This window comes from Zophobas morio, unplaced genomic scaffold (assembly GCF_036711695.1).
Source record: "Zophobas morio isolate AGI-343-1 ecotype UQ-CSIRO unplaced genomic scaffold, CSIRO_AGI_Zmor_V1 ptg000002l, whole genome shotgun sequence".
Lineage (NCBI taxonomy): Eukaryota > Metazoa > Arthropoda > Insecta > Coleoptera > Tenebrionidae > Zophobas > Zophobas morio.
Window position 1 is genome coordinate 5,716,500 of NW_026972107.1, and position 24,390 is coordinate 5,740,889.

At 32.2% G+C, this 24,390-nt stretch overlaps 3 protein-coding genes across 3 annotated transcripts; 2 read left to right on the forward strand and 1 right to left on the reverse strand.

Annotated features, from left to right (window-relative positions):
- The first annotated feature begins 8,910 nt into the window (after positions 1-8,910).
- LOC135140825 (uncharacterized) lies at positions 8,911-9,995 on the forward strand. Its single transcript, XM_064071927.1, has 2 exons — positions 8,911-9,166; positions 9,786-9,995. The coding sequence occupies exons 1-2, from the start codon at positions 9,041-9,043 to the stop codon at positions 9,993-9,995; spliced, it is 336 nt and encodes a 111-aa protein (XP_063927997.1). The 5' UTR covers positions 8,911-9,040.
- Positions 9,996-14,821: 4,826 nt separating this feature from the next.
- On the reverse strand, positions 14,822-15,236 carry LOC135141550 (WAS/WASL-interacting protein family member 3-like). The gene has a single exon (XM_064073182.1). The coding sequence runs from the start codon at positions 15,092-15,094 to the stop codon at positions 14,822-14,824; it is 273 nt and encodes a 90-aa protein (XP_063929252.1). The 5' UTR covers positions 15,095-15,236.
- A 2,861-nt stretch (positions 15,237-18,097) lies between these two features.
- On the forward strand, positions 18,098-18,716 carry LOC135138063 (larval cuticle protein F1-like). The gene is made up of 2 exons (XM_064067947.1): positions 18,098-18,174; positions 18,227-18,716. Exons 1-2 carry the CDS (start codon positions 18,166-18,168, stop codon positions 18,665-18,667), a joined length of 450 nt encoding a protein of 149 aa, XP_063924017.1. The 5' UTR covers positions 18,098-18,165; the 3' UTR covers positions 18,668-18,716.
- Positions 18,717-24,390: the final 5,674 nt, after the last annotated feature.

The following is a 24,390-nucleotide window of genomic DNA, read 5'->3' on the forward strand; positions in this document are numbered from 1 at the left end:
CAGTATTAAGTATACTCAAAAATATATAGTCTCTTTCTCTCTCTCTCTCTCTCTCTCGCTCTCTCTCTCTTCGATATATGTGTTTTTGTAAATAAACCATACCAAAGAATAATGCATTTTTTTTACACGTTAGTATACATCCAGTATACATTAAGATGACGCGGAGAAAAAAATTGTAACATTATTTACAAAGTATTTTCGTCGTTTCCGAAGCACATAAAATACCGCACGCAGCAATATATTTTTTTTTGTGGTAAGCTAGTTTGCTGAAGTTCTCAGTGTGACCTACTACTGTAAAAATCTTGCAACTTTACGAATGATTACACCAGATTGTTTTGATCAGGTATAAATAAACATTTAATGTAGAATGTCAATGCTTCTCATTAATAATAATAAAATAAGTAATTTTCGTTTCCTGATTAATTTATCAGCTGATGTCTTTGTGCCACGTTTGGAAAAACAATACCTACATATCCAACTCGTGACGTGTGTGTAATACATGGGTTTAGTGTAAATATCCTTATACGAAAACGGTAATTTATATTTTTTATTAAAATTGATGTTTTGGATTTTTGTAGAAAAAATTTTCCGACTAGAGTGTGCTGGAGAAATATTTTGAGTGGATTTAAATCATCATATTATTATTGTTTATTGAATTTTATTATCAATATATTCGATTTCTGTTTAGCACTAACTTGGACCTGACTACAAAATGCCCTTATTATTTTATTTTTAGTTATTATAGAAGTTAATTTTTTAATTTTTTTTGCTTGTAATATGGTTTATTAGAAATACGAAAAAAAAAACTTGTCAAAGTTCAAAATGAAATCATTAAAAATTTTCGTCCGTCTTTATAAAAGCGGGTAATTTAATTTTGTATTGCGATATTTTGTTTTGGTTTGAATAGTGTAGTCTTAATAAAAATACGAAAATTTAGAAAAATAGCCTCTTTATTATATACATATTGTACAACTCGTTCCCCCCTTTTTTACAATAATTTAAAAAATTATAACTGGAACGCAGGCAATGATGTCGTATTGTAGGCTGAGTAATCTTCTATAAAATGCCCCCAACAAGAGGTCCAGCAGCCCATGGAGAAGCGACCAGTCCTCCACCCAAAGGAGCTACTCCCACCCCCAATGGGGAAACCAAGCCGCCATTCAAATCAGACGTAAGGATTTGGGCGTAGGAGGCAGCGATGGCCAAAACGAAGAAAACAGCAACGATCTATAAACAAAAAATGAAAAATCTATAACAAAAGAAAAAATAAATAAATAAATTTACCATGTATTTCATGATGGTAGATTATTGAAGTCTTGTAGGTGATTGTTGAATAGTTGTTGAAATTGTGTATGTCAGGATAAGGATGTGTAAAGCTTATATAGGACACTAGGTCCTTGGTGGTAAGTTTTTGTTTATGCAGATATGTCTCCCGTAAGTTTGCAAAATATTTCACCAGAAAGTTGTATCTAGGCGGACATCAAACTTAATATAATTAACATAAATAAATTTGTAAAACAAATATAATAACTGGATTTTTATAGCTTTTATGCGCTGTATTATAATTGGGGATATTACTGATAAAAATTGGTCCTGTTAAAGTGGAAAGATAATTATGTGATTAATTTTTTTCATTTTAAGTCAATCATTTCCCAGAAGAGTGTGTTCTCAAGTTGTCTGAAATTACTACATTATTAATTTGAATATGTAAACGCCCCAGAAATAAAACAAAATAGCAATTGATGCACGGTTACAATTAATTAATATATTGATCTATAACAAGTGACAGAAAATTTTAATTTTTTGTGAGGTTGGTGACATCTAAAATTTTATGATGGCACACCTGACTGTCAATTTGAAATTTATAACACCAAGTTAACATGTCAGCATTGTTGCCAATAATTCAGAATTGCCAACACAAAAATTTGGTTCAAACGTTAATAATAAAATAGTAGTAGCTGTTTTCAATTGACCCTTTTCCTGTAAGACCGTAAAACTTCCATAGTGACTTACCGTGCGCACGCATGTTCAAAACCACGTATCCGGCACTCCGGCAGCAGAGCAAAGGCCTGTGACAACCAGAGATTTCTTAGTACCTAGATACGGCTATGGGCAGCAGAGTGTGGAACAACATGTATGAAAATAGTGTCGACATACTTTCAGTTCTTTCTCCTACTCGTTGTAATGTGCACCACATACTAGTGTTATCTTCGTCTAATTCTAGCGACTGTTAACATTGGTTGATAATTTGGTGCACTGATTTAAAATGGTATAAAAGAGAATCATAACTCGAGTTTTTTAACAAGTGGCAAACGAAAAGTTTCTAAGCAATCTCCAAAATGATTTGTAATGTTAAGATTAAAATATTACACGGACAAGATCGTTGGAATAAATTTGACTGTCGACTTCCCTTTTTTCGTACTTTTTCTTTATCATTCACACCGGCGAAACTCTTGAAAAATGACATAATACAATTTTCTTATAGTCAAAAGTTTTTGTTGCCACGAACGTTTCTAACATAAATAGAGAATCGTATTGTATTTATTTGCATGCACAATGTTGAGAGCTTAAAATGAAAAAGAAAAAAGACGTACAGCTGTGGTATAAATTTATTAACATTATTAGTAAATATTGGTGATTTAATGTAATCTTAGTTACTCATTATTAAATAAAATGTATTTTACTAATTTACTTCTTATTTTCGCCTGTTTTGAAGCAAAATTTACCAGTTTTGCTTCGTGTTGCAAGCGGACTTTTAAATTAATAATTTTAAATTTGCGCTATTGCCTTCATCAATTGTATTTTGCGATTATCTAGTAATCCCTGAGAAATGCACTGATTGTTCATGTCGGGATTATTAAAAATCTTTGTAATATTTTTGCGAAACAAAAGAATTATTAGATCTTTCTTTGCATACAACATACACTCTGTAACCCATTTTTAGAAATTCTAGGCAATTTAAACTTATAACCGTGATATAAATCTTATAACCTAAGAAATCTCTTAGAACAAACTAACAAACACAAACACCGGCGATTGTATGAATTAAGAACCGACTTGCGCTAGCAGAATTTAAGGGTTTACTGCGCAAAATCGTAAATTGCTAGGTTTAAACAAAGACCTACAAAATCATACCCCTGCGTTCCCATGCTGTAAAAGAAGATGGAAAGCAAAACGCATAGTGTACATGTTGGCCAAGAACGTATGTTCGCTTTTGCATAGGATCACCGTATCTAGGTTACTAAGAAATCTCTGGTGACAACAAACCGCTTTGACAGAATGCAACCAGCTACACATGCGTAATCTATCGCTCATTGGTTAATTTTAACTTGGCGCTCCAAAAATCTGACTTCGCCTGCGCGATGTTGTCTCACTCTGTATCATTGGAATTTATATAATGTCTACTCACTTTGCTTACAGGAAAAGGGTCAATAGATAATAATGATGATGCCTATGATTGGAGGCAATGAAATGCGATCTTATACGATCGCCGCCTGGCCCATGATGGGCGGCGGAGCAATGTTGATCCCGTCGATGGCGATGGGAGGCATAGGAGGAGGCATGATGGGCATGGGAGGAATAGAAGAAATGAGTACCATAAAATCAAAATCCGTTATAATACCCCGTGTGGAATAGAACGAATTCCCAGAGGTTGTTTTTTAATTATAAATAGGTAGTTTGTTGAAACTTTATTTATTGTAACGTGGGCAGTGTTTATGATTACAAAAAGTCTAAATATGTTCTAGATGTGGAAAATGGGCATTCTATTGTTATCAAAAAGTAATTAAATGCAGTACCTAACTTACATATTTTATGTTGCGTGTTTGATTTCGTTGAATAATTCAACTTTTGGGAGCGTTTTCAATTTTTTTTATTTGCGTTTCATAAAATTTCAGCACTATAATGAGACCATTAATATTTACATTAAAGCTAAAAGAAAGTGTTTTGTGCACAAAATTTAAATTTTTGACGATTAGTGAGTGAACTTTATGTTTTTAAATATTAATGAACAGAAACTGGTTCATTAAATAGGAACCTGTGAATTTTTCACCTATCTTCCAAGAGATTTAAATTTTCGGAAATTAAATCAAATCATTCATCAAATTTCAGTTTTGTTAAGAATGCCCTAAATTTATAAAAAAAAGGTGTATTCAGAGATTTTTTACGAGTAGTATGAATAATGTCTTTTTAATAGTATAGGTATTTAATTTTTTGTCAAAAAAAGACAAATTCAAGCACACCTTTTTTTAAACAAATCTAATCCGTTCTTATAACAGCGAATAGTTTAATTTTGTGTTTTGAGATTTTGTTTTAATTTGAAATTTATATATTGGCTTAATAAAAATACGAAAATATAGAAAAATAGTCTCTTTATTATATACACATAATGCAACTGGTTCCTATTTTTTTTACAATAATTTTAATTGTTGTAACTGGAACCCAGGCAATGATGGGTTGATAATGTTTTACAATATGCCACCAACAAGAGGTCCAGCAGCCCATGGAGAAGCGACCACTCCTCCACCCAAAGGAGCTACACCCACCCCCAATGGGGAAATCAAGCCGCCGTTCAAATCAGACGTCAGGATTTGGGCGTGGGAGGCAGCGATGGCCAAAACGAAGAAAACAGCAACGATCTATAAGCAAAAATATGAAAAAATCTGTAACAAAAAAAAAATAAATAAAATTTACCAAATATTTCATGATGCTTGATTATTATTATTAAAGTCTTGCAGGAGGTTGTTGACTAGTTGTTGAAACTGTGTATGTCGGGATAAGGATGTGTAAAGCTTATATAGGACACTAAGTCCTTGGTGCTAAGTTTTTGTTTATGCAGATAAGTCTCCCGTAAGTTTGTGAAATATTTCACCAGAAAGTTTTACCTAGGCGGACATCAAACTTGATGCGATTAGCATAAATTTGTAAAACAAACAAAATAACTGGATTTTTATCATTTTTTTGTGGTGAATTATAAATGGAGAAAATATTAATAAATTTACCACGCTTAAGTTGAAGATTTGGATTTTTGTTTATTAACTTATTAATTGGAATATTATGTAAATAATACAAAAATTGAACTAAGTGGGAATTAATGTATGTAACGGTGTTTTAGTAGTACCTATAATACTTAAACAACAGATGTTTGTTATAATATAAGGTCACAAATTCTTTTATTAAACAGAAATGTAAATTAATATTTTTAATTAATACACTGAGTTATGACAAGCGACAAAATTATTGGCAAATATCGAATGATATTTTTAGCAGGTTGGTAACATATCTAAAATTTTATGGTGGCACACCTTGTCAGTTCGAAATTTATGACATTAAGTACTGTTGTCAACTTCTATGTCAAAATGACAACTATGAACTGACATACAAGTATCGATTCAGAATTACCAACACAAAATTGTGCTTCAGACATTAATAGTCACCCGATAGTTGTTCTCAATGATGATATCTACGATTGAAAACGCCGGAATGGGACCGAGCATGATCGCCACCGGGTACCATGATGGGCGGCGGAACTATGATGATATCCTCGATGGTGATGACAGGCATGGGAGCAGGCATGATGGGCATGGGAGGAATGGGACGAATGGGTGCCGTGTAAGCAAAATCCGTGCTAATATCTGGTGTTGGGTAGAACAAATTCGTAAAGGTTATTTTCAAATTATAATCGGTTTGCTAAAATTTCATTTATTAATTGTAGCGTGGTCACTTTTTATGTTACCAAAGCACCTAAATATGTTTTAGAAGTGGAAAATGGGCATGAATCTGTAAATTTTCGACCTATCTTGCAAGAAATCGAAATTTTTGAGAATTAAATCCAATCATTCGTCAAATTTTAGTATTGGTAAGAATGACCTAAAGTTATCAAAAAATTAGATGTATTTAGAAGTTTTTTACGAGTAATATGAAACATGCATTTTTAATAGTATATTTAATTTTTATGTCAAAAAAGACAAATTCAAGCACATCTTTTTTTAACCAATTTTAATCCGTTCTTATAACAGCGAATAGTGTAATTTTGTGTTTTGACATTTTGTTTTAATTTGAAATTTATATATTGCCTTAATAAAAATACGAAAATATAGAAAAATAGTCTCTTTATTATATACACATAATACAACTGGTTCCTATTTTTTTACAATAATTTTAATTGTTGTAACTGGAACGCAGACAGTGATGTCACACTGTAGGTTAATAATCTTCTACAATATGCCACCAACAAGAGGTCCAGCAGCCCATGGAGAAGCGACCAGTCCTCCACCCAAAGGAGCGACACCCACCCCCAATGGGGAAATCAAGCCTCCGTTCAGATCAGACGTAAGGATTTGAGCGTAGGAGGTGGCGATGGCCAAAACGAAGAAAACAGCAACGATCTATAAACAAAAAATGAAAAAGTCTATAACAAAAAAAATAAATAAAATTTACCAAATATTTCATGATGTTAAATTATTATTGAATTATTGCAAGTGGTTGTTGACTAGCTGTTGAAACTTTGTATGTCGGGATAAGGATGTGTAAAGCTTATATAGGACGCTAAGTCCTTGGTGGTAAGTTTTTGTTTATGCTGATAAGTCTCCCGTAAGTTTGTGAAACATTTCACCAGAAAGTTTTACCTAGGCGGACATCAAACTTGATGCGATTAGCATAAATTTGTAAGACAAACAAAATAACTGGATTTTCATGGCTTTTTTGCGCTGGCGAAAATATTGATAAATTTGCAACATTAAAGTTGAAGATTCATTTGGATCTAATAATATACATTTATCTCCCAAGCGAACGTGTTTATAAAAAAAAATAACAAAGAAGGAATTAATGTATGTAATAGTGCCTTAGTAGAGAAATATATACAATGATTTACGACAAGCGACAAAGTTATTGGCAGATAGCGAGTTATTTTTTTCGCAGGTTGGTAACATATGTAAAATTTTATCACTGGCACACCGTCTTGTCAATTTGAAATTTATAACACTAAGCTCTGCTACTGCTAACTGCCACCTATTCATGACCTTTGTTAAGCGTGCTCATGTCAAAATGACAACTACGAACTGACATACAAGCACTGTTGCCAACGATTCAGAATTGCCAAAACAAAGATGTTAAATCAGTAATATTCACATATATTGTATATTATATTTTGTTTTTTTCTTCTTGTTGTACCTTACGAAAAGCAACTAAAAACATGTTTAAAATGGTAATTTCTCGTAGAGAAATATGGATTTGTAATTAAGCTCCGCCCCTCGGTCTAACAGCTAATGAAAAATTTATCATAATTTAGATCGGGACAGGTATAGGTGGGGTTTAATCTTTGGCTTGCTTTTTCACTCAATACATACATTTTTCTTTGAAAACGATTACTTAAGAACATGTTTCAGATGGTAATTTCTTGTAAAAAAATAAAGATTTTGCAATTAAGTCCGCCCCCTGGTTCGCGGCATATAAAAAAATCATCACAATTGAGACGGGGGCGGGTGGGTGGGGCTTAGATTTTGGCATTTCTTTTTCTTAATATGCGTAGTCTCTTTTCCCAACAAGAAACTGGAAACATGTTTAAAATAAATTTTTTTAGAGAAAAATGAATTTTGCAGTTAGGGTCTGCCCCACGGTCTGACAACGACTGAAAAATTGATCACAATTTGAGATTGGGGCGGATGGATAGGACACAATTTTTGACTTTTTTTCTAAATATTTATAAATAGTTTTCTTTAAACAACACGATAATTTCTTGTAGAGAAATGAAGATTTTGCAATTACGCTCCGTCCCCCGGCTGACGACAAATAAAAAAGAATCATTACAATTAAGATGGGGCGGGTGGGCGGGGCTTATATTTTGCTTTTTTCTTCTTATTGTAATATAGTCGCCCGGTAGTTGTTTCAATGATGATGTTATCTATGGTTACAGACGCTGGAATGGGACCAGGCATGATCGCCGCCGGGCCCCATGACCCTGGGCGGCGGAGCTATGATGATGCCCTTGATGGGGATGATGGACATGGGCGGAATGAGAGGAATGGATGCCACGGAATCGAATTCCATGATAATGTCTCGTGTTGGATTTCATTAAATCGTCTATTTTTTGAGAGTTTAAATTTTTTTAGTTGGGTTTCGTAGAATGTCCACAGTTATTACCGAGGTATAATGAAACAATTAATATTGACATTAAACCTAAATAAAGCGCTTTTGCGCACAAAATTTAATAATTTTGACGATTAATGAGTGTAACGGTGTTTTAGTAGTGCCTATAATACTTAAACAACAGATGTTTGTTATAATATAAGGTCACAAATTCTTTTCTTAAACAGAAATGTAAATTAATATTTTTAATTAATACACTGATTTATAACGAGCGACAAAGTTATTGGTAAGTATCGAATGATATTTTTAGCAGGTTGGTAACATATCTAAAATTTTATGGTGGCATACCTTGTCAGTTCGAAATTTATGACAGTAAGTACTGTTACTGCCAGTTGTCCACTTCTATGTCAAAATGACAACTATGAACTGACATATAGTGAACCAAGAGTTATAAGGTTATATGGCCATCATAAAATCATCCCATTGTGTCGAAGTTAAGTTGTTTACAATAGAAAAGGTTTTAGGGTCGTAAATAACGTGTCCACTGCAGCTCGACCGGCTCTTGTGGTTTCGTTCAGGGGCGGCTTTCACTAAATATGAAAATCCACCACTCCACTATTTCTTTACTACCTGCAGCCGCTGAGGGTTCCGAAATAACCACTCGCTTTGAAAGCCGGCCCTGTTAAATATGAGCAAGAAATGCTTAGAAGATGATTTATTGCCAACCGGTAAGCTTAGTGCGAACCACACAAAGGGGGTATTTATTTGCGGTCAACTACTTTTATGATGGCCATATAACCTTATAGGTCTTGGGTCACTATACAAGTATCGATTCAGAATTATCAATACAAAAATGTGCTTCAGACATTAATAGTCACCCGGTAGTTGTTCTCAATGATGATATCTATGATTGAAGATGCTGGAATGGGACCGGGCATGATCGCGACCGGGTACCATGATGGTTGGCGGAACTATGATGATATCCTCGATGGGGATGAGAGGCATGGGAGCAGGCATGATGGGCATGGGAGGAATGGGACGAATGGGTGCCGTGGAAGCAAAATCCATGCTAATATCTGGTGTTGCGTAGAACAAATTCGTAAAGGTTATTTTCAAATTATAATCAGTTAAATCCTAATAAATTCGGTAGTTATTTTATGTTGTATGTTTGATTCCGTTAAATCGTCTACTTTTTGCGAAAATTATATTTTTTTAAGTGTTTTTGTGCACAAAATTTAATAATTTCGACTATTAGCGAGTGAATTTTATGTTTTTAAATATTAATGAACACAAACTAGTTTATTAGGAACCTGTGAATTTTCGACCTATTTTGCAAGAAATCGAAATTTTTGACAATTAAATCCAATCATTCGTCAAATTTCAGTATTGTTGCTAAACTTATAAAAAAAAATTAGGTGTATTCAGGGATTTTTTACGAGTAATATGAAACATGCATTTTTAATATTTTTGTCAAAAACGACAAATTCAAGCACATCTTTTTCTTAAACTATTTCAATTTGTTCTTATAACAGCGAAAAGTTTAATTTCGTGTTTTGACATTTTGTGTTGATTTGAAGTTTGTGTATTACCTTAATAAAAATACGAAAATATACAAAAATTGCCTCTTTATTATATTACATACAGTACAACTGCTTTCCTGTTTTTTTACAATAATTTAAAAACTTATGACTGGAACGCAGGCAATGATGTCGTATTGTAGGCTAAGTAATCTTCTACAATATGCCACCAACAAGAGGTCCAGCAGCCCATGGAGAAGCGACCAGTCCTCCACCCAAAGGAGCTACACCCACCCCCAATGGGGAAATCAAGCCGCCGTTCAAATCAGACGTCAGGATTTGGGCGTAGGAGGCGGCGATGGCCAAAACGAAGAAAACAGCAACGATCTATAAACAAAAATATGAAAAATCTGTAACAAAAAAAAATAAATATATAAAATTTACCAAGTATTTCATGATGTTTAATTGTTATTATTAAAGTGTTGCAGGTGGTTGTTGACTAGTTGTTGAAATTGTGTATGTCGGGATAAGGATGTGTAAAGCTTATATAGAACACTAAGTCCTTGGTGGTAAGTTTTTGTTTATGGAAATAAGTCTCCCGTAAGTTTGTGAAATATTTCACCAGAAAGTTTTACCAGGCGGACATCAAACTTGATGCGATTAGCATAAATTTGTAAAACAAACACAGTAACTGGATTTTCATGGCTTTTTTTGTGCTGGCGAAAATATTGATAAATTTGCCGCACTAAATATGAAGATTCATTTGGATCTAATAATTTACGTTCGTCTCCCAAGCGAGCGTGTTTATTAATTTATTAATTAATTATTTTTTTCGCAGGTTGGTAACATATTTAAAATTTTATGATGGCACACCCTTAGATCATATAATAATATAATTATTATATGATCAAAGGGCACACCGTCTTGTCAATTTGAAATTTATAACACTAAGCACTGTTACTGCCAGCTGGCATCTACTCATGTCAAAATGACAACTATGAACTGACATTCAAGCATTGTTGCCAACGATTCAGAATTGCCAAAGAAAAATGTGCTTCAATCAGTAATATTCACATATATTATATATTTTGCTTAGATCATATAATATTTTGTTTTTTTCTTCTTGTTATACATTACCAAAAGCAACTGAAAACATGGTTAAAATGGTAATTTCTTGCAGAGAAATATGGATTTTGTCATTAAGCTCCGCCCCTCGGTCTAACAGCTAATGAAAGATTTATCATAATTTAGATCGGGACAGGTATAGGTGGGGTTTAATCTTTGGCATTCTTTCTCACTCAATACATAGGTATAGTTTTCGTTGAATACGATTACTGAAGAACATGTTTCAAATGGTAATTTCTTGTAGAAAAATAAAGATTTTGCATATAAGCCCGTCCCCTGGTTCGCGGCATATAAAAAAAATTATCACAATTGAGATGGGGGCGGGTGGGTGGGGCTTACATTTTGGGATTTCTTTTTCTTAATATGCGTAATCTCTTATTCCAACAAGAAACTGGAAACATGTTTAAAATTAATTTTTGTAGACAAATACGAATTTTGCAGTTAGGGTCCGCCCCATGGTCTGACGACTGAAAAATTCATTACAATTGAGATGGAGCGGGTGGACGGGGCATATATTGTGCTTTTTTCTTCTTGTTATATTATAGTCACCCGGTAGTTGTTTCAATGATGATGTTATCCATGATTAAAGAGTATGGAATGTGACCAGGCATGCTTGCCGCCGGGCCCCATGATGGGCGGCAATCATGTAGTATGATGATGTCCTCGATGGGGATGATGGGCATGGGAGGACTGGGTGCCGTGGCAGCGAAAACCATGATAATGTCTGGTGTTGGATTTCGTTAAATCGTCTACTTTTTGAGAGAGTTGTACATTTTTTTAGCAAGGTTTCGTAAAATGTCAGCAGTTTTTACCACGGTATAATGAAACTATTAATATTGACATTAAGATTAAGATTTTGCAATTAAACTCCGCCTCCCGGCTCACAACGAATAAAAAAGTATCATCACAATTAAGATGGGGCGGGCGGGGCTTATATTTTGCTTTTTCTTCTTATTATAGTTTAGTCACCCGGTGGTATTTCCTTAATAAAAATACGAAAATATAGAAAAATAGCCTCTTTATTATATACACATAATACAATTGGTTCCTATTTTTTTACAATAATTTTAATTATTATAAATGGAACCCAGGCAGTGATGTCACACTGTAGGTTGATAATCTTCTACAATATGCCACCAACAAGAGGTCCAGCGGCCCATGGAGAAGCGACCAGTCCTCCACCCAAAGGAGCTACACCCACCCCCAATGGGGAAATCAAGCCGCCGTTCAGATCAGACGTAAGAATTTGGGCGTAGGAGGCGGCGATGGCCAGAACGAAGAAAACAGCAACGATCTATGAACAAAAATATGAAAAAGTCTATAACAAAGAAAAAATAAATAAATAAAATTTACCATGTATTTCATGATGGTAGATTATTGAAGTCTTGTAGGTGATTGTTGAATAGTTGTTGAAACTGAGTATGTCGGGATAAGGATGTGCAAAGCTTATATAGGACACTAAGTCCTTGGTGGTAAGTTTTTGCTTATGCAGATAAGTCTCCCGTAAGTTTTAAAAATATTTCACCAGAATGTTGTACCTAGGCGGACGTCAAACTTTATACGATTGGCATAAATTTGTAAAACAAACACAATAACTGGATTTTTATAGCTTTTTTTACGCTGTATTATAAATGGCGAAAATACTGATAATTTGTCGCGCTAAATTTGAAAATTAAATTGGATCCAATAATAGATTCATCTCCAAGGCGATCATGTCGTATTATTAAATTACCAATTTGAGTATGTAAAATTTGTAAACAATACAAAAATTAAACAAAGTAGGAATTAATGTATGCAACGGTGCTTTAGTTGGTAATATTTAAACAACAGATGTTTGTTATCGGGTCACAGTTTCATTTATTTTGCAAAAATGTAGATTAGTGTTTTTAATTAACATATTGATTTATGACAAGCGACAGAAAGTTATTGGCAAATAGTTGTTCTCAATGAAATGAGACTCAATTCGCTGGGTGTCACAGTAAATTTATTATTGAATTAGGGTACTAAGACATTATAAAATTTTGATATTAAAGTCTATTTTTAACGTTTCACTGTTTTTTTTTTCAGTTCGTGCTCAGTTTTTGTAATGAAAAATACTTCCCGATATACATTTTTCATTAACTTGAAAGTCGAGGGAAGTCCGGTTTAATAGCATTGAAAATTTCTTACGTTACTTAGCACTGAAACAAATTGAATAAATCCACTAAAATCCAATAAAAAAATAAGAATGAGATTTGAATCAAGTAAAACAATCGATTCGTTAATAAAGACATTTAGTGGCTGAGTAATATAGTAAACCCGGTTTTTTCTGTGGTTGTTAAGCAGCCATTATCGATGCAAATATCTTATGGTGCAATAAAATTTTATGGAGCTCTACTTCTAAACCAATGCTCAAAAGTGAGTTCACAAGCGATAATTGATTGTTATAGTTGCCAGAATTATCTTAACTACTTGTCTGTTGTAAATTACTGCCTTGTAGTTGATTAATGTGTTCCCTATTCAGTTTCACAGAATATCGAAATGCTGTATATGAATAAACTCTGCTAACAGTTTTAAATTTTACTGGAAATTTTAGTTATGTAAGGATATTTTCTGATTTTGCTTATATAAATTGGTATTCCGGTTTACAGAGATAACAATCTTAGAAAAATATAAGTAAACACCTGTTTTTTAATTAATTATTGTATCACAAGTGACTAGAATAAATATCATGTCTAAACTAACAAGTCTTGTTCCACAACACTTGATTGCGCCAAATACAGGGCACTGTTTAGACGTTCTTCAACACATTATGAAAATTTAATAGGGTTTTAAAACTCATTTTCAGAGCAAGTCTTTAATCTTATTGTTCAAATAAAAATAACATGTACAAAAATATAGGTTTATTAATCATAACTAGCCTCATTTTATAAACACAGCGTAGTAGCTTTTCACCAGACTGTACCAACAACGGCACCACCAGCCCATGGAGAAGCAATCAGACCTCCAGCCCAGGGAGTAGCAACGACGGGAGCAACCACCCCATTGGTCAAGGAGGTAGTTCCAGTGGTGATAATCTGGCCGTAGGCTGCAGCAACGGCCAAAACTAAGACAACAGCGAAAACCTGGAACAAAAATTTCAAAAAAACTCACCCAGCGAAAATTTTGACCACTTACAATGTACTTCATGGTGATGGTTTTAGTTGTTTGAAACTATGTCGGGACTAACATTCGCAAGCTTTATATAGGACACACTAACCTTGACAATGGGCTTTTTTTCGCACCGAACTGGTTTTCGTGTAATCTTTTGTACTATTTCAACAGAAAAATTTTGACTACGCGTGCGTGAAATCGTAAACAAATTGGACGAATTGATGGAAAAATCGGCTCCTTTACTCATCTTAGCGTAAAAGTATTTAGTAGGTGATTCATTGTTGTGGAAATTTATTGACCTGAACTTCGCAAAGTTCACAAAAAGTGTGAAGCAATTGTTGCCAAAATTACGTAAGACAAAAAAAGAATTTGTAACAAAGTTGTCAAAAACCAGTCCTATAAATATGTGAGGATGGCTAGGTTCCAGCTGAACAGATTTCTTAATCTGAACCAATAGTTTTTGAAAAACATGTGTTTAACTGTTTAAATGCCAGTGATGATTACACCCATTCAAAAATCATAATAATTATAGGTTTGACGTTACTAATTAAACACCACCCAGTGGCATAACTTAGGCATCGTAAACATGTCTCCAATGTGGTTACACGCTCCACACCTAAAGTAGATCCAATTAGGAATGTCGAAATTTAAATTATACCTGTTAACTAATTTATTATTGTTTATAAATTGATTTAATTCACACGTAATTCGTAAAATCCGATTGACACACTTACGCATGGTTTGAATCTCCTCTAAGTCAAAGAACTCTACGTACTCTTATCAATCAAATTATCTACGCCGAATCAATTTTTAGTTGGAGGACAACACTTTGATTATATAAGATAATCAGCTGACTGTAATTAGCATAGTCGAAGAACAACTCTCCAAGAAATTATCACACAATGAACACTCTGGTACGTACACTTATTACCATTTTTGATTATTAATTGTGATAATTATTTTCAGACTGTCGTCGTCCTTGCCATCAACGCTGTCATAATCGGCGCCCAGATGATGATGCCCATGATGGGAGGCGCTGGAATGGGAGCGGGCATGATCGGCGCCGGGCGCATGATGGGCGGCGGGGCCATGATGATGCCCTTGATGGGCATGGGAGGCATGGGAGGCGGAATGGGAGGAGGCATGATCGGCATGGGAGGCATGGGCGCAGGCATGATGGGCATGGGAGGAATGGGGGGAATGGGAGGAATGGGTGCCATGAAAGCGAAAACCATGATGATGTCTCGTGTTGGATAGAAAATTTCCTAGACGTTATTTTTAAATTGTACCTAAACAGATTGTTGAAATTTTATTTATTGTAACGTGGTCAGTATTTATGGTTACCAAAGCACCTAAGTATGTTTTAGATATGTAAAATGGGCATTCGATTGTTCCTAAAAAACAAATAAATTCGATACTTAGTTTATGTTGTGTTTGATTTCGTTAAATGATCCAATTTTTGAAGTTTTCCAATTTTTTGCCAACCAGTGTTTCGTAAAATGTCAGCAGTTGTTACCACGGTATAATGAGGCCATTAATATTGACATTAAAACTAAAAAAGTGTTTTTGTGCACAAAATTTATAATTTTGACGATTAATGAACACAAACTGGTTCCTTACATTGGAACCTGTGACTTTCGTATCTAGTAATATACCGGGTGTCTGGAAAACGGCGGATTAACTCTTCATTACGTTATGTACTGGGATTTCGGGAGTGCCAAAAAAATAATAAAAAAATTCTTTATTATGTAGATTTTGAAAAAAAGTCATTTTATCAAATAAGCTGTTATTTTTCATGAATAAACAAAAAATATTTAATAATAAATAAAAAATTATGTACAAAAAAAATCCATGCGGGGGGGGGCAAAGCTTTATTGCAAAATATTTATTAAGTAATCGTGTTGTTCAAAGAAAACTATATATTATGTATTAAGTAAAAATTAAAGCAAAAATTAAACCCCACCCACCCGCCCTGATCTTAATTGTGATGAATTTTTCATTGGTTGTCAGACCAAGAGGCGGAGCCTAATTGCAAAATCCATATTTCCCTACAAAAATTTACTATTTTGAACATGTTTTAAGTTTTTTGTTTGTGAAAAGAAGACTACGTATATTAACAAAAAATGTTAAAAAAATTCGGAATTAATTGAAATTTATAAGAAAATGTATTTAAATAAATTTCGAACATCGTCGAAAGTGGGTCAAAATTTGCATAAGTACATAATGGAAAATTTCAATTTTGAAAAAATCGTCTAAAAATTCTCAAAAAATTGTATAGTTGAAAATAATTGAAGTGCATGCTAATATTGCTATTTAAAAAACATACTGTATAAAGTGCTTTATCCTTGCTTTTTTTTTTTCTTAATATATACAGATTTCTTACAACAACAACAGCATACTTAAAAACATGTTTCAGGTGGTAAGTTCTTGTTGAGAAATCAGAATTTTGCAATTAAACTCCGCCCTCGGGTTTACAACGAATAAAAAAAAATGTGGTGGGCGGGCCTTAAATTTTGCCGTTTTTTGCGAATATACGTAATCTTCTTTTCCCGTCAAGATATTTAAAACGTTTAAAATGGTAAATCTTTGTCTGGAAACATGGATTTTACACTTAAGCTCCGCCCCTTGGCCCGACAACGAATGAAAAATTTATTACATTTGAGGTTGGGGCGGGCGGGTGGGGCTTATTTTTTCTTGACATATATAGTTTTCTTTTAAAAACATAAAAACATGTTTCACATGGTAGATTCTTGTAGAGAAATAAGAATTTTACAAATAAGCTCCGCCCCTCAGCTAACGACGAATAAAACAAGTCGTCACAATAGAGATGAGTGTGGGTGGGCGGGGTTTGTTTTTTGCGTTTTTTTCTTAATATATGCACGTAGTTACTGTAGTTATCTTTTCTAGTAAATTTGTAGAGAAATGTGAGTGTCTTGTTGGGAAGAGAAGACTGTATATTAAGAAGAAAAAAAAGGCAAAACATAATACTTGCTAAGATAACACTGAATTTGGCAAATGACATACCCTCTAGAAAACAGAGGGTGGGTGGGCGGGGCTAGTACCTGCTAAGATAAGACTGATTTTGGCAAATGACATATCCTTTAAGAAAAGACAGGATGGGTGGGCGGGGCTAGTACCTGTTAAAATAAAATTTCGTCAAATTTAAGCTTTAATAGTAATTTTTAGCAAAACTCGTTAAATTTGTTTCAACTATGATGAGCAATTTTTTCAGCTATTAAGATTTGGAAAAAAATCGAAAAAATAATAATTCGTTTAATACGGTAGGAAAGAGTTTATAACGCTAATGCACATAAATATCTACGTTAAAAAAATGGTGTCTAAGTCAACAAAAAACATAAAACAAGTTCCTTTCGAAACAATTCTTTTAATTGATATTTAAAATCAATAGTTCACAAACCCCTGCAGCAATATTCATCGAAACTTAAATTTATTATCGACGATAAATTTAAACAATTAAGATAAATTTACTGACACATTAACAACAGTTTATTATTATAAAAAAAAATGAGTCCTCCATATCAGTCTAATTTAAATCCTATCACACGCAACTTTTTACTATTGTAGGAGACCCAGTTTTTGGTCTAGTTTTCCGAGTTGATGAAAACCGAAACGAGTTCTGCTCCCATGTAACATTTTTCGCCATAGATAGAAAAGTTTCCTGATTGATTTGTCACTTGCAACATTTATGTTGCGAAAAAATAAAATATAGCGATTTTTTGATACACTACAACACAATATATTAATAAAAACCCACGTGCGGATTAATCATAGTCTCTAAAAAATAAATCCAGTGCTATAAATATGCAAATTTTATGCCAACAGCTTCTGAAACATTTCTTCGACAAAATAATAAGTTATTGTTTCCATTGTCACCGCCTACAGTAAAAACAGTTGTGAAACGTTAGATAAATTGTCAATTAGGGCGCACAAGATGGATGATTATTAGGCACGAAATGCACTTATTCAGCCAAAAGATGCAATAAAATCGAAGGTCGCCTTAATTAATAAAACGAACCAATGGTCACCATAAACTAAACAATTTCGCAACACACTAAATCTGTACCATCAATATAATGGGTGATACTAATACCTACATATTTGACATTATAGTTGGGCTTTAACACTTGTACCATTGCGTGTCAAACCAGTTTTATTTAGGGTGGCCACCAATATCTCGTTGAGGTTGAGGCCATTGTCGAACTATAAAAACCCAAAATTCGTGTCCACAGACATCATTACCACTCGACGTTTCTAACAAACGCAACTCAAAAACCCAACATCAAAAATGAACTCCGTAAGTACCAACACCGCTGTGTCAATGTGCACATTCAAACCATTTGTTGCAGTTCGTCGCCGTCTTCGTCGCCTTCGCCGTTGCCACAGCCAACGCAGGCCTCATCGGAGCCCCCTTGGCCACCTCCTACGCCGCCCCCTTGGCCGTAGCCCACGCTCCCGTGGCCGTGGCCCACGCCGCCCCCCTGGCCACTAGCGTCGTCTCCACCCGCACCATCCACGGCGCCCCAGTCGCTGTGGCTCACGCCGCCCCCGTCGCCGTCGCCCACGCCGCTCCAGTCGCTGTGGCCCATGCCGCCCCAGTCGCTGTAGCCCATGCCGCTCCTCTCGCCGTCGCTCACGCCGGTCCCGTCGTAGCCGGCCCAGCCATCGCCCGCACCGTCTACGGAGGCGCCTACGGAGGAGCCTACGGTTACGGAGGTGCTTACGGATACGGTTTGGGATCCGGACTCATCGGAGGACATGGACTCATTGGAGGAGCTCATATTCTCTAAATACTTTGTATAATCTGTTGGGAATAAAATTTAATTTATTCGATTAAAATCTGGTGTTGATTTTCCTAATTTTACTAAAAAATGAATAGGCACAAAGTGTGAAAGTAACAAGTATATAACTTAAAACCGAACAAAAAAAATTGCTTAAACATCAAAATGTAAATTAAATTAAAAACATTCCAAAAATTGAAAAATACAAAAATCGAAAAACTGATAAAACGAAAAATTGAAAAATCGACAAATTTAACCATCAAAAAATTGAAAAATTAAAAAACGGGAAACCGAAAGACTCAACTATCCAAAAATTGAAAAATTTTAAATTTTAAAAGCTAAAAATTAAAATATCAAGAAATAGAAGAGCCAAAAAATTGAAAATTGAGAAACAGAATAATAAAAAAACCTAAAAATTGAAAAATCAAGAAATCGAAAAGTCGAAAAGTCAAAAAGTCTAAAAATCGAAATGTCGAAAAATCAAAAATGTAAAAAATCAAAAACCCAAAATATTGAAAAACTGAAAAATTGAAATATCGATGACATAAAAACTGAAAATCGAAAATTCTAGCTCTCGGAACATTCAAAAGTCGAGAAATAGGAAAATCGAAAAAGCGGAAAATCGTAGTCGGAAAAATTTCGATATCGAAAAGTCGAAAAATCTAAAAATCTGGAAATCGAGAATTCGAAAAATCGACAAATCAAAAACTTACAAACGTCAAAAATTGAAAATTCAAAAATCGAAAATTTGAAGAATCAAAAAATTGAAAAATCGAAAAATTTAAACATTAAAGAATTGAAAAATTTTAAATTTTAAAAGCTAAAAATTAAAATATCAAAAAATTGAAGAGTCAAAAAATTAAAAATTGAGAAATAGAATCATAAAAAACCTGAAAATTGAAAAATCAAGAAATCGAAAAGTCGAAAAGTCTAAAAATCGAAATGTCGAAAAATCGAAAATGTAAAAAATCAAAAATTTGAAAAATCAAAAACGGGAAAACCGAAAAACTCAACTATCCAAAAATTGAAAAATTTTAAATTTCAAAAGCTAAAAATTAAAATATCAAGAAATAGAAGAGTCAAAAAATTGAAAATTGAGAAATAGAATAATAAAAAAACCTAAAAATTGAAAAATCAAGAAATCTAAAAGTCGAAAAGTCGAAAAGTCTAAAAATCGAAATGTCGAAAAATCAAAAATGTAAAAAATCAAAAAATCAAAAACCCAAAATATTGAAAAACTGAAAAATTGAAATATCGATGACATAAAAACTGAAAATCGAAAATTCTCTCGGAACATTCAAAAGTCGAGAAATAGGAAAAACAAAAAAGCGGAAAATCGTAGTCGGAAAAATTTCGAAATCGAAAAGTCGAAAAATCTAAAAATCTGGAAATCGAGAATTCGAAAAATCGACAAATCGAGAACTTACAAACGTCAAAAATTGAAAATTCAAAAATCGAAAATTTGAAGAATCAAAAAATTGAAAAATCGAAAAATTTAGACATTAAAGAATTGAAAAATTTTAAATTTTAAAAGCTAAAAATTAAAATATCAAAAACTTGAAGAGTCAAAAAATTGAAAATCGAGAAATAGAACCATAAAAAACCTGAAAATTGAAAAATCAAGAAATCGAAAAGTCGAAAAGTCTAAAAATCGAAATGTCGAAAAATCGAAAATGCAAAAAATCAAAAAATTGAAAAATCAAAAACGGGAAAACCGAAAATCTCAACTATCCAAAAATTGAAAAATTTTAAATTTCAAAAGCTAAAAATTAAAATATCAAGAAATAGAAGAGTCAAAAAATTGAAAATTGAGAAATAGAATAATAAAAAAACCTAAAAATTGAAAAATCAAGAAATCTAAAAGTCGAAAAGTCGAAAAGTCTAAAAATCGAAATGTCGAAAAATCAAAAATGTAAAAAATCAAAAAATCAAAAACCCAAAATATTGAAAAACTGAAAAATTGAAATATCGATGACATAAAAACTGAAAATCGAAACTTCTAGATCTCGGAACATTCAAAGGTCGAGAAATAGGAAAATCGAAAAAGCGGAAAATCGTAGTCGGAAAAATTTCGATATCGAAAAGTCGAAAAATCTAAAAATCTGGAAATCGAGAATTCGAAAAATCGACAAATCGAAAACTTACAAACGTCAAAAATTGAAAATTCAAAAATCGAAAATTTGAAAAATCAAAAAATTGAAAAATCGAAAAATTTAAACATTAAAGAATTGAAAAATTTTAAATTTTAAAAGCTAAAAATTAAAATATCAAGAAATTGAAGAGTCAAAAAATTGAAAATTGAGAAATAGAATCATAAAAAACCTGAAAATTGAATAATCAAGAAATTTAAAAGTCGAAAAGTGAAAAAATCGAAATGTCGAAAAATCGAAAATGTAAAAAATCAAAAAATTGAAAAATCAAAAGCCCAAAATATTGAAAAACTGAAAAATTGAAATATCGATGACATAAAAGTGAAAATCGAAAATTCTAGATCTCGGAACATTCAAAAGTCGAGAAATAGAAAAATCAAAAAAGTCGAAAAATCTAAAAATCTGGAAATCGAGAATTCGAAAAATCGACAAATCGAAAACTTACAAACGCCAAAAATTGAAAATTTGAAAAATTGAAAAATTCAAAACTGGAAAAATTGAAAAATCGAAAAATTGAAGAATCAAAAAATTGAAAAATCGAAAAACTTAACATTAAAAAATTGAAAATTAAAAAATAGAAAAACCGAAAAACTGAACCATCGAAAATATTAAAAAAATTAAATTTAAAAACCTAAAAATTAAAATATCGAGAAACTGAAGAATCAAAAAATTGAAAATCGAGAAATAGAAACATTAAAAAAATCGAAAAATTGAAATATCAACAACCTAAAATATCGAAAAATTGAAAAATTGAAAAACTGAAGAATTGAAAAACTGAAAAATCGAAAAAAAAAGATTTCGAAACATTCGCCAAGAAATCGAGAAATGGGAAAATCCAAAAATCGAAAAATTGTAATCGAAAAATTTTGAAATCGAAAAGTTCAAAATTCGAAAAATCTGGAAGTCGAGAATTCGAAAAATCGACAAATCGAAAACTTACAAACGCCAAAAATTGAAAATTTGAAAATTGGAAAAATTCAAAAATGAAAAAATCGAAAAATTGAAGAATCAAAAAATTGAAAAATCGGAATACTGAAATATCCGAAAATTGAGAAATCGAAAAAAATAGAAATCTGAAATTTGAAATATCGAGAAATGGAAAAATAAAAAACTTGGAAAACCGTAGTCGAAAAATTTTGAAATCGAAAATTCGAAAAATCTAAAAATTGCCAATTCGAAAAATCGATAAATCGAAAACTTACAAACGGCAAAAATTGAAGAATCAAAAAATTGAAAAATCGTAATACTGAATTATCGGAAAATTGAAAAATCGAAAAAACGGGAAAACCGAGACTAAACCATTGGGATATTGAAAAATTTTAATTTTAAAAAGCTAAAAATTGAGATATCAAGAAATTGAAGAGTCAAAAAATTGAAAATGAAGAAATAGAATCATCAAAAAAATCGAAAAATCGATAAATGCAAAAGTCGAATAGGCAAAAAATCGAAAGGTCGAAAAATGGAAAAATCGAAAATTTACAAAATAAAAAAACTAAAATATCGGAAAAATGAAAAGTCGAGAAATCGAGAAATAGAAAATCAAAAAATTTGAAAAATTATAGTCGAAAACTTATAAACGCGAAAAATTGAAAATTTGAAACATGGAAAAATTCAAAAATCGGGAAATTGAAGAATCAAAAAATAAAAAAATCGGAATAGTGAAATATCCGAAAATTGAAATATTGAAAATAGAAAAATTGAGAAATCTAAAATTTGAAAAATCGAGAAAGTAGGGAATTGAAAAATCCCTAAACTGAAATATTGAAAAGTTCAATAATCGAAAAATTGAAAACGAAGAAATTGAAAAATCGAGAAATTTAAACACCAAAAATTGAAAAATTAAAAAACGGGAAAACCGAAAACTCAACCATTGAGATATTGAGAAATTTTAAATTGAAAAGGCTAAAGATTAAAATATTGAGAAACTCAAAAGTTAAAAATGTGAAAATCGAGAAATAGAAACATAAAAGAGATCGAAAAATTGAAAAATTGGGAAATCGAAAAGTCGAAAAATGGAAAAGTCAAAAAATCCAAAATTTATAAAATCAAAAATCAAACGATCTCGAAACAATCAGAAGTCGAGAAATCGAGAAATGGAAAAATCTTTTGATTAGTCGAAAAATCCTAGTCGCACAAAAGCTGGAAATCGCGAATCCAAAAAATCGATAAATCGAAAACTTAAATGCCAAAAACTGAAAATTTGAAAACTGGAAAAATGTAAAAATCGAAAAATGGAAAAATTAAAAAATTGAAAAATCGTAATACTGAAAATAATAAATACGGAAAATTGAGAAATCGAAAAATAAAAAAATTGAAAAATTAGAAAAATCGAGAAATGGGAAAATTAAAAATTCGAAAAATCGTAATCGAAAAATTTTGAAATCGAAAAGTCGAAAAACCTGGAAATCGCGAATTCGAAAAATCGACAAATCTAAATCTTACAAACGACAAAAATTGAAAATTTGAAAACCAGAAAAATCTAATCGAAAGATTGAAGGATCAAAAAATTGAAAATCGTAACACTGAAATATCAGAAAATTGAGAAATCGAAAAATAAAAAAATTGAGGAATCTGAAATTTAGTCTTGAAAAATTGAAGAATCGAAAAATTGAAAACCAAGAAACTGAAAAATTAAAAAATCGAGAGATTGAAAAATCTGAAAAATCTCAGAACTGAAATATCCAGATACTGATAAATCGATAGTTGAAAACTGAAAAACTGAACAATCGAAAAGTCGAAAAATTGAGAAATCTAAAATTTGCTATATCTACAATTTTGACTTTTTTTTTCTTGATATCTAGGATAAAAATTCAACACGGATTCATAAACAATCAATTTCGGACTATTCACGGGGAGACTTCAACGGACAAATTTTATTTAACGGTTTACCACGCTTCCGATAACCTTAAAACGTTTCAAGCATTCGATTCTGCAATTTCAAAATTAAATTATTGTAAAACTTTTTTATACAATTTTGTTTTTTTTTCCAAAAATCTGGAAGTCTAAAATAAAAACTCAACCCGGATTCAGAAACCCCAAACTCAGGAGTACCTTATTTTATAAAATTGAAATAATATTCACTATGGTAAAATTTATAGATGACGTCATTCCATTTATGGTGGGGATTAGCAGACAAATTTTAGTTAGCGTTTTACCATCTACATAATATTTTTAACATACAAAATTTCCAGAAAGTAGATTTTTTCCAAATTTTTTTACTAATTTTCATCCCCTCCAAACAGTTGATGATGTCATCACAGAAAATTATTAATTAATAGTAAATATTTTATAGAAATTGCAGAAAAAATATACAGGCACAGTGATGTAATAATTACATGAAGATACTTACATTACCTATTTTTCTTCATGATCTTCACTGTTTAGTACAGAGTTTTCCTTGGGAACAGAAAATTAGGTGCTTATTTTTTTTAGCTTTTGAAATCTTTGTTCCAATGCGTTTTTCTTTCATTTTCCACAATTTTACTTGCTTTTGTTTATCTTTCAAAGATCCACCACATTCACACCTTTCCCAACTCACCCCTAGGACTTATTACAAGAATAAAAGTAAATAAAAATCTAAAA